The sequence below is a fragment of the Elaeis guineensis genome, chromosome 1 (assembly GCF_000442705.2).
Source record: "Elaeis guineensis isolate ETL-2024a chromosome 1, EG11, whole genome shotgun sequence".
Taxonomy (NCBI): Eukaryota; Viridiplantae; Streptophyta; class Magnoliopsida; order Arecales; family Arecaceae; genus Elaeis; species Elaeis guineensis.
The window spans coordinates 114025322-114036813 of NC_025993.2; the positions used below are offsets into that span (position 1 = coordinate 114025322).

General features: G+C 34.4%; 1 protein-coding gene across 1 annotated transcript; it reads left to right on the forward strand.

The window, feature by feature from the left end:
• The first annotated feature begins 1725 nt into the window (after positions 1–1725).
• Positions 1726–5465, forward strand: LOC105038639 (ribonuclease 3). Its single transcript, XM_073260361.1, has 4 exons — positions 1726–1910; positions 3095–3259; positions 4545–4737; positions 4929–5465. Exons 1-4 carry the CDS (start codon positions 1800–1802, stop codon positions 5255–5257), a joined length of 798 nt encoding a protein of 265 aa, XP_073116462.1. The 5' UTR covers positions 1726–1799; the 3' UTR covers positions 5258–5465.
• Positions 5466–11492: the final 6027 nt, after the last annotated feature.

The following is an 11492-nucleotide window of genomic DNA, read 5'->3' on the forward strand; positions in this document are numbered from 1 at the left end:
GATACATCTAATTTATTTTTAGTTCAATTTTTAATTACTTGATGTATGGATTAGAAATTTTCAAATCATATAATTTTTTATATGTAATCAGTCTTGAAGTAGTAGATCACATTCAATAATTTAGATCATTGATATAAGATTTTTATTATAAAATTTTGATTTAATTAAATTTAAATTTAAATTTAAATGATTATAGATAAAAAATAAAAAAAAATCTGGACCCATGAGGTTGGACGAGACCTCTCGCATCATCACATGTATGGCACCACGGAACGGTCGATTTTCTCTGCAATGTGGCACCGTTAGATCACGTAACATTCACTATAAATCTGTGCCGACTGATGAGAGAGAGAGTTTTAGGTGCTTTGAGCTGCGTAAGATATGATCCAACGGTCGGTGTAAAAAAAAAAAAAAAAAAAATCACTCTTTCGCGCGTAAGATACGACCCGGATCCGTATGGAATACATAGAGGCATTTAATAATTGTTCGTACCAAGTGGGTCCCACGCATTCCATGTGTCCCCTTCTCCACCCACAATAATTTATGAGGCGCGGCGAAAGCGCAACCACCACCGCAGGATTCTCGCGCAAAACTCACCTGCATGATTGTTTGACATGACACGCTCTAACTTTTCGAAGTCACGTTTTAAGCTCAAAAAAGAACTCATCACCATCGCTTGTAGTGTGTGGCTCTCTTTCGTTTGTATCATCCATGGCCTACGGTAATGCATTGATTGCATATGGATCTTGGTTTCATGAATTATTTGATATTTCCACGGGTGATGAGTACCAACATAAATCGAAATTTCAGCTTAATTTGAGCAAAATAAAAATTAAAAAAATAGAGCTTCTAAAAATATTTAATTAAATTATTAGATTTTGCTAACCAATATCCTTAGAGCACTGGTTAAAAAATATTTAATGTTTTTTGAAAATCAGTAAAATTTTTATTTAAGATATTCAAAATGAAGATTAGCAAATAGCATTTATTGCATTTTCAAGATATCAGAAAGATAAATATTTTTTTATAAAGATAATTATACCCTTCATAAAGAATATAAAAATTGCTTGAAAAGACTTGATAGAAAGTTAATATCTTCCTGAAGATGAAGTTTTTAATTTTAATTGGTATCTTGAACATATTTTATTTATGTTCATTTTGTTTAAAAATTTTTAAATTATTATTTTTAAAAAAATATTTTTATTTTAAAAAAAATAAAATTAGTATTAAATAGAAACGAGATGTTGATTCATGTGGTAGATATAATCTCTATTTTTGACATTTTAAATAAAAATTTTATTAATTTTTAAAAAATATTAAATGTTTCTTGATCAGTGCCCTTGGGGCACTGGTTAGCAAAATAATTTAATTAAATGAAGGGGTCAGGGGCACTGGTTAGCAAAATAATTTAATTAAATGAAGAGGTTGGCCTTTCAAAACGAGGCGGGAACGGTTGACCGTCGCCGTCACGCGCCCTCTTCAAAACGTTGCAGAGGGTTGGCTTCTCGGCACTTCCATCGCACCAGCATTCCCCTCTCTCTATCTCTCACCGAATGTGTGGGTGGTAGGCAATGGCCAGAAATATTAAATGTTTCTTGACCCGTGCCCCAGGGCACGGGTAAGCAAAATAATTTAATTAAATGAGGAAGTTAGCCTTTGAAAACGTGGCAGAAACGATTGACCATTGCTGTCACGCACCCTCTTTTAAACGTTGTAGAGGGTTGGGTTCTCGGCGCTTCCGTCTCACTAGCATTCCTCTCTCTCTCTCTATCTCTCCTTGAGTGTGTTTGTAGTAGGCAATGGCCAGATCCAAGGCTCTTCCTCTGCTATTCTTTCTTGGCCTCCTATCGTTCTCTTTCAGTCCGGCAATAGCAACCATCAAATTCAACTTCTTTTACCTGACCCTCATGGTACCCATTGTTATCATGCTGGTTCAAAGAACATCAACATAGCTACCACATAATTTACTTCAATATTAGTTGTCGGGTTGTTTTGTATATATATATATATATTTTTTTTTTTTCTTGACGAATAGGGAGGTCAAGCCACCCAATTTTATTAAGATAGATATATGTATATGATATTAACTACAAAGAATTGACAATGAACCAAGCTGAGAATGTTCATATATTTATTTTTCTTGACGCAACATATATATATATATATATATATATATATATATATATATATATATATATATATATATATATATAACAGCAATTTTGTACTCTTTCTTTTATCTGTCTTAAACATGTATGGCTAGTTTCAAATTTGTATATATATATATATATATATATATATAAAACAGCAATTGTGCACTCTTTCTTTTGTCTGTCTTAAACATGTATGGCTAGTTTCAAATTTGTTGTAGTGCTGCTAGCTAGAACAGAAATTGTGTTATACTAGAATTAAATTTTTGTATTGGAATGAGTAACATAAAGGCCAGCCTGGTCATCCATGTGATTCCTCTTAGAGGGCTATGGAGTTGCTCTTTAGGTGGTGCAAAAGGAGGGAGATGGTAATACAAAAAACAGTATCTTCCAGAAAATTTCTCTACAATGGTACTTCTTGGTATATCACTAAAATCTGCATGCAAACATGCTGAGAGATACATACCACCAAGATTAGATTATAACTTGCAGACAGAAAGATACATTATGAACAATTGCTAGCATTGTCACCTCTCCGGTGGGGACTTGTCTTTAAATCCTGAGCATTGCTTAGAAAAACAAAACTACACTATCAATCATGCACCATGTAGACATATCTTCCACTGGGTTACACAAAATGAACTGTAACACTCGTTCTTTGCACATTATTTTTAACTTGAAAATCATGATTGAATCCTTTCAAGTGTTTAAATATGGAAAAATGGGGAATTACATATAAAGAAAAGATTATGATTTTAATAATTTTTCTTTTAACTTCAAAGATTGACACCACCAAGTTTGATAGAATTGTAACTGAAGTTTGAACTTGTAAAATCATGAAAGTTGCTAGCACAATGATAGTGATTCTGAAGCACATCCAATTTCACCAAGCCTAGTGTTCCAAGATTAAACTTCAAAAGGCAAATGTTGGTTGTTTTTAACAGTGGCCGGGCACTTACTGCAACGGTATTCCCTTCAACAAATGTTGCCGCCCAACTGCAGGCACGCCGGCACCGGACTTCTTTGTGCAGGCCCTCAAGCCGTATAATATCACCACTGGTGAAACTGTGACTGAATGCGCCATCGAGTGCTGCTTCTCCCTCAAGTTGGTTAGTCTCTCTCTCAAGCTCTCATAATTATATGACTAGTATTGTTAGGGACACTTGAACAAATTCAACATCTTTAGGGAAGTGTTTTTTTTTTTTCTCTTCTCGTGTGGATTGAGAATAGATGTTATTATGTAATTAATGTTGATTCTCTTTTGTGAATTTGGGCATCATAGTTTGAACTAAGTGAAGTAAGATTGGTTACTCAAAAAAAAGAAAAAAAAAAAGGTTCTGTTAACTACAGTAATGTTTTCTTCGGTCTCTCTGAAATGATATTTTTAAATTTTCCAAATTTCATTGCTCAACTGGGTATATATTCAGCTCTTTATGATAACTAGTAAAACCGGAAAAGTTTGGTATAGTTTTTTACGCGTTGGGAGTTTTGATGTAGGCTACAAGCTTGACATGTCTTCTGGTCACCTTTTGGAGGAATTAGTTTTTGAAAGAACCTTTCGGATCAAGGAATTTTGAAATTCAGGGTGACAATATGCCATGATGAACTATGTCAGTATCATTTTAAGGAGTTTGATTCTTAAACAAATTAAATTCCATTTGATATTACGATATTACGTTCGAAATTAATTCTTCATTTGTTAGATCTGAAATTATCATATTAGCATGCAGGCCTAGTTTGAAGGATGCAGCTACCACAAAATCTTCAACCCCTATTTTATTAATTATGCTTTGGAATTTGGGAGGAGGACAAAAAGCAGCAATTGGAAGTCATCTAGGAAAATTCTTATGCAGGATTTTGATTATCTTGTGCCCAGTTTCCTTGTCTTTTAAGCATTCCATTAAACAATAGACAGCATATTATTTAACATTTATTAATTTTCACTTATAAAAGAAAGGATTTAGACAGAAAATCTACTTTATTTTTATTTTCACAAAAAAGTTATACTTACTATTTTACTAAAACAATAATTCAATGTAAACTTCATTGGACCATGCATTATGCCTGTACCCTCAGATGAAAGCACATATATGGTTCTTGCACCTTATAAAAAGATCGATCGGATGCATACATGCATATTAGTAGCAGATGCATATTTAATGTGCGTATATATATGCGCTGATGCACTAATGAAATGGTTCTTACACTGGCTGGGTTATATACTAATTAATGGCAAATGCAGTATATACATAGAAATTTCGACGCCACAATCTTAGAGATAGTACTGTATGGCAGCCTAACTACCAAGTTACCCTACCTTTAGCCCTGCAGAAATTCTAATTAGCCACATCTTGTTGTTATCATGGTGCAACAAATCATCGAACATACCACCAGGTCAAGAAGCTCATAGATGACTTAAATCATTACTGGAGCGACGTATCCTGCCCCAGCAACAACGGGCACAGACTATGGGAGGACGTCTGGTGCACCTACGGCACTTGCTCCAACCTCACCGAATCAGTATACTTCCAACGGGCTCTCGCCCTCAGAGCCCAGGTGAACCTGCTCTCCATCTTCAAACGCAACGGTAATTAACCACCTCTCTCTCTCTCTCTCTCTCTCTATATATATATATATAGATACACACACGTACACCTGATCATATATATATATATTTCCAGTAGAACCAGTAGTACTTAATTAATTGGCCCAATATATTGTTAATTTCCTAAATTAACTGCATGCATGCGTGAGCTTTAAATGTTGCTACATATGAAGGCATTGTGCCATCTAGCACCAAATACTACAGCCTCAAGGGCATCCAGAAAGCGCTCAAAGGCATCCCTGGGTCGTCGACTGTGGTGGAATGCAACCGGCAGTGGTTGTTCTTCGGGGACTACTACCTCTACAAGATCCACATTTGTATCTCCAGCGATGCGAAGTCGATCATCAGCTGTCCTATCAAGAAGAGCACCATCAACTGTGGCAGCGAAGTTAAGTTCCTTCCTTTTGACCCTCGTGAGCTGCCCGTCAGTACTGGTGCCCACAACATGCCGGCGGCCAACCCCATCAAGATGCCTGCAGCTGCCATAGATATGGACATGTAACTTAGCAGCTTGATCTAGCTCTGATCAGTTCTTTTTCTTCTGCTAGCTGCTTGCTTCCATGATATATATATATATATATATATATATGATGAACTATGACAAGGGTATATGCATGGTTGGAGATGTATCTGATATGAATCATCAATAGACAAAAGTATGTAATTACATGAGCACTAAATAAAAGGATTGTATCCAACCTTTAATAATAGATGTTTGCTTTTTATCACTAAATAAAAGTTTGTATCCAATCCTCATGAGTAGAAGAATTCTGCTTTTTCTCTGGCAGAAAATCGATGTACCATGCATGTACTCCAGTTGAGCTAGATATTCTTCTCATTTTAAAATCAGATAACTTTTGAAGCTATACAACACGTTGCGCCCATTAAAATATGGCATGCTAAGCAATCAAAATTAAATTTTATCATTTAGATACTGAAACACGCGGATTGGTTAATTTAATCTTTTTTTTTTTAAAGAAAGACTTTGATGATTAGACATTATCTCCAAATTTGGAAGGAATTGGGTGAAGTTTTACAAACAAAATAGATATAGAAATCTAGATCTATCTTCTATATATAGGATTTTAGTATTTTATAATTATTTTTATTAGTCATATTTATTTTAGAAAAATTATATATTTTTTTAATTAGAAGATAATTCCAACTCAAATTGTATAAGAGCAAACTCACTATTATATATGTAAGCTTTGTAACTGAATTTTATTATTCATTAATGAAAGAAAGGGGAACTTTAACCCTACTTTTGTCAATTCTTTTCTTAGCTCTTTTAGAGATTCAAATTGAACATATTGAAGGAATTATTTCCTTCTCAATGATCAAATCATTTACTTACTTTATATAAAATTTAGTTAATTTTATGGCAATATAAAGCTTTAGAAACAAGATTTCAAAGTCTGATTTCTAAAATATTGATCACAAATTAAATTTTATTGTTATTTTAATTATTTCTTATACATATACTATATGTGCCTAATTGTCGGTATTGCTAAAATTTAGATATTTTGTTTCAATCGAAAGATACCACTAATTGACAGCCATAATGAAAATTAACCCATTTATCTAAGTAGTCCAAGCTAGATATGGTTCGATAATGTAACCTTTTCATTTATTTTCATTTTTGAACCTAATTCTTGTTACATCCCAGACCCGCTATCCATATTGACTACATGACATGATCGCATGAACCCTAGAGCGATGCTCTAGAGATCATGCAAGACCTACAAAATAAACAAAATTTTGATCAAAAGCACCAGAATAATTAAATTAGGCATAAAATTTAGCCATAATAGTCTACTAGAATAGTTTTACTCAATTTCATAGTTCAAATATTCATCTACTATCAAAAAGAAAAATAAACTCTTTAACTAATAGCTTCATCTCACTCTAACTCCATGCTCAGCCCATCCGAGATTAAGTATCCTACAACTTTGAAAGAAAAAGAAGAGGGTAGTCTGAGCTTTTCAGCTCAATAAGAATCCCCATTGATACTAATATAGATAAAATAAATTTAAAAAATAAAGATTAACTATAAACCATATCAAAATGCAAGCAAAAATCATAAAATCTTGTATCAATCATTCAACTCGACTCAAATAAATCCGTACAAATAGGCACACACAAAATATATGTCATCAAATCTACACCTCATTCAAGAAAATATATCAAATATATCATCAATATAAAAGTTTTATTCAGCAGCAGTTTCATATATCTTATCTTTCATTATTATCCAGATTTTCAATCAATGATTATCTTTCCAATTTAGACTATCCATGGTTATGCTTCAACTCATGTCTGGTAATCCATAATCCCATACTTCGATCTAAGGCGGCAAACTATAATATCCATGCTTCGGTCTGTAATGGCAAACCAAAATATCACGATTCAACTGGCAATCCATAACATCTATGCTTCAGCCCATGATGGCAAATCAAAATATCATGATTCAACTGGCAATCCATAACATCTATGCTTCAACCCATGATGGCAAATCAAAATATCATGATTCAACTGGCAATTCATAATATCCATGTTTCGGCCCATGATGGCAAATCAAAATGTCATGATTTGGCTTGTAAGTAGTAATCTATAATATGACCAGTCCAATCCTTTTACTCAAAATCAAATTATTTAATTTTATCCATACCAGAGAAAATAAAATTTCATATTATATGTTTTACCAAATTCCAAAATAACCAGTATCATATTCCAAACGAACAGAATCACTAATACTTGATACATCTATAGATGAAGAAATGTATATTTATATATTCATATCAAATATCAATCAGCATGGCAAATGATACAAAATCCAAAATCATCGACACATATTACAAAAGATATATCGATATCGGTGATTGTGTGCATGAATTCTTATCTCTATTGGCGACTAACTTAATTACAGTGAATGCCAATCAACTCCTCGATCTACAAACATGAGGGCAAAGTATTCTGTTCACCACTTTTTTATCTAAATAGTTGCTCATCTACGGAGCCAATCCTTATCATTAGAACAATTGTAAACATCCAAAATCAATAATGAAAAATTGCAAAAGAATAGGTTAAATGATTGCACAATACTAGCTCGAGATCCTTAGTCACATAACACTGGTCAAAGACTCCTCCTAGGATCAATCAAATTAACCCAAGTAACTAAGTCCCTCCGTTGATCCATGAGGTATCTAGATAGAGAAAGAGAAAAATAGCGAGATAAAGTGAAGAAGGGAGAGAACAAGAGGAAAGAGAAAGAGAGAGAAAGCAAGAGGGGAAAGAGAAAGACCTATGGGTGCTCAAAAGAGAGGAAGAAGAGAACTTTAGAGCCAGTCACACCCATGATAGTGACCTTCAGTGGTGGTGGCAGCGACAATGGCCTTTGGCGATTAGAACATGGCTACATTTGGGGATGGTGGTTGGCCTAGCAGAAGAAGAAAAGAGAAATAAGGAAGAGAAAATAGGGCATTTGGCTTTCAACCACATCTAGCAACTTGTCAGCGGCAATCAAAATGACGATGATAGTTCGGAGCTTCTAAGATAGGTCTGGAAGATGGGTTGCAGTGGATTAATTAACTTGTTTCAGCAACAATTTGATAGTGGCTCGTAGACCACGCTCAACAGAAAATCAAAGAAACTTGATAGATTCCACCAATGATTGATCGAGGATTAAGAGTGAGATGCCCAGAAGGAATAGGGGAGAGCCCTTTATAGGCCAAGTCTTGGGCTTTGGCAAGCCCTATACTTCCTAATGCCTGACAAAATTAGGGAAGAAGACAAACTCCTTCTAAAAGTCCACTTCCTTCGTCTCATGTACAAGCCACATGAGATGGAGTTTTATGGTCTCGCACTAAGATTCCTGTGTGTTAAGATTCATAGTGGCTCATGGATCGGTCAATAGACCCGTCCCTTACAATTGTGGAATATTATCTTGTTATAACATCAGTATAACAATCAATATTTCAATATTTATGTTAATAAACCAAATATAAAAATTACTTTTTGAGATACATGGTGATAGTTATAATCATTATATTGGTGATCAATAATACTTTTGATGGGCAAGAACATGTTGTTTAAAACCTTGAACTGCATCTCTAAATCAAATTAACACACAAAAAAGGAACAACAAATGATAACTCAACAAACAAGTCCCGTCTCCCTCTTCATTTTATTTTACTGGGTGCATGGTAATTATTGGTCTTTATGATTTGTTATCATCGCATATACCAATAGAAAATGACCATGTCACAAGCTCCTTTATTCTCAGTTGGCACATTTGTTAAAATTTTGTCCAAAGGATAGTTAAAAATTCTCTTCCTTTAAGGTTACCCATGGGATATCTACACTCACCCATTGATGAAATGCTGAGCCTTTTTCTTTGTAAATCTAACATCAACTTTGCACCAACCTTCTTTTTCTTCTCAGTTTTACTTTAGACCAACTTTAGCCCATGCCTCACATGCCGGGCTATGAGCCCTTAGCCGCAACATTGGTGGCCCATCTAGGTCCCGAACATGTGACTGTGATACATCTTCCATCTATACACAGACTCCTTTTTGACTGAGAGGGTACGGTGATAGTGAGAAGGGCACCTCCAATCCATATACGAATTTTCTCTTGATGGGGGGAGGGGGGCTATGGTGATAATAAGAAAAGAGAGCGTCATTAGTTTTAGATTTATAATGACTCAAGGAAGACTCTAGCTTATATAGGAATGAACTATCCTTCTCACATGAGGGGCCTTTTGGATTGGAAGCCAGAAGAATAAAATCATAAGGCCCACCAGCTTGAGCAGATGATACATCATGTGCCAGGCTATGGGAAGGCAATAAGTTCAGAAAATTTGGAGCTAATTTGGAATGTTATCATTCAATTTTTTGAAAGATGAACGTAGTAGAGAAAGTAAGAATTATCTTGTATTTGGCTTTGAAGAGAAAAGTGCATATTGCTACCAACTTGAAGAAGAGAGCTTGAACTCACCCTTCCTCGTGTGTGCTGTGTTATGAGTCTCAGGAGACAGATTCTCATATGTCTTGTAGATATTCTAAGCAGCTAGTAGAATTCTTTAGAAACGAGATTAAATTGAGAGAAGAGCTCCATCCTTTTTCATGTTTTGGGGTTTCTAGAAAATGATGTAGGTCTGAAAGCAGATCAAATATGAATGGGATATTGATTATCCATATTCTATGCTTTCTTTTTTCAGTAGATATGTATACGGATACAAATATTAAATGGATAAACAAAAATAATATCTACTTTTGTTCTAAACAAATGTGAGTATAAATAGAATATTAGGTATATCGATATCCATTTTATATAAACATAGATGTAACCCAGATATTAATTATTTGTATATTTATTTTATTCAAATAAGGATAAAAGTAAGATATCATTTTTAGATATAAATCAGATTCTTGGCAATATTCAATAATAAGCATTCAATAACATAATTATAAAGGATGGAAATAGGATCTACTATCCAAATTGATTGTTAGGGATGGCAATGAGTCGGATATGGATTGGGTTGATCAATACCTTTGTCTTGTAACTAAAAACTCCATATCCATACCAATCCCAATGCATCTCGTGTCGGATCAGGTCAGATCAAATAGTGATGCAGATTGGATCAAGTTGGATAGGTAAGATAGATTGGATCAAATAAGGATCTCATCATACAAATATTATAAAATAACTATAACTTTGATCGGAATTTAGATTAAGATTATGTTGTTTCGGACTCGGGGCAGGGCATATCAATACTCATATCCGATCCAAACTTATTTCGGATATTTTATCTAGAACCTATACCCATCTTGGATTTTAATCAGGTTAGATAAAATCTACCCCAATCGGATTAAATTGAGTCGGCTATCTAGTGGGTTGGCTACAATTACCATTCCTATTGATTGCATGTAATATTCAAATAACTAGGTAAGAGTTTAAGTCATAATTATTAAATCTAGTTATATCAGAGATAACATGACCAAAAGTTTGGGTCACCCAACCACTGGTTCGATTGTCGGGTCTGTTATTACACTTAGTCAATTTTGGACCATGTGGCACACCAGGAAGAATGGGCATGCTGTTGATTTGATGATGAAGTTGGAAGATTGGTTTTGTGCCGGTCTGAACAAACATGAGGTATCTATCAATCTTGTATTATGGTTGATCAAGTCATCAATTGATTTGTTATCAGAGATATCAGCTTCATACCGATCTGCAAGTCAAATATCTTTTGCCGGCACTATATTAAACCAGATCGGTTCATTACCAACTCGATGGTATAATAGTTGACCTGCTCAGTTTATAGAAACGGGACATTCGTTTTACCCAACCTCTTATTTAGCCAGTAAGGCTTCGAGTTAGTAATCTTCTAGCTATATCACAGTTGTATTACAGCTACGACATAGCTGTTTTCTAACTCAGGATAATTCACAACCACTCTATGGTTGGCTATTCTATTATAAAAAATTTCATATGGTTATCCATAACCATCTAACAAACTCATAACAGCTTAACAAACTTTTCAAATAGTCTTAGCAGACTCCCTTTATATAAAGAGGAACAGGATACTCTCTGAAAGATAAGTCATAACTCTCAGAGTCCAGACTCTATTAGACTCTTCTCCCACTGAAGAAAATCTAAGTTCTCTCCATCCCAATTTATACTCTTTGATATTTACTTTTCTATTTTTCACTATTTGTTCTCATGACTCCAGCTGA

Bases quoted from the DNA above. Each gene is read 5' to 3' on its own strand.
- LOC105038639 (XM_073260361.1), top strand. From the start codon at position 1,800: ATGGCCAGATCCAAGGCTCTTCCTCTGCTATTCTTTCTTGGCCTCCTA. The intron at 1,911-3,094 runs GTACCCATTGTT...TGTTTTTAACAG, and splicing joins TCTTTTACCTGACCCTCATG to TGGCCGGGCACTTACTGCAA. The intron at 4,738-4,928 runs GTAATTAACCAC...CTACATATGAAG, and splicing joins CTCCATCTTCAAACGCAACG to GCATTGTGCCATCTAGCACC.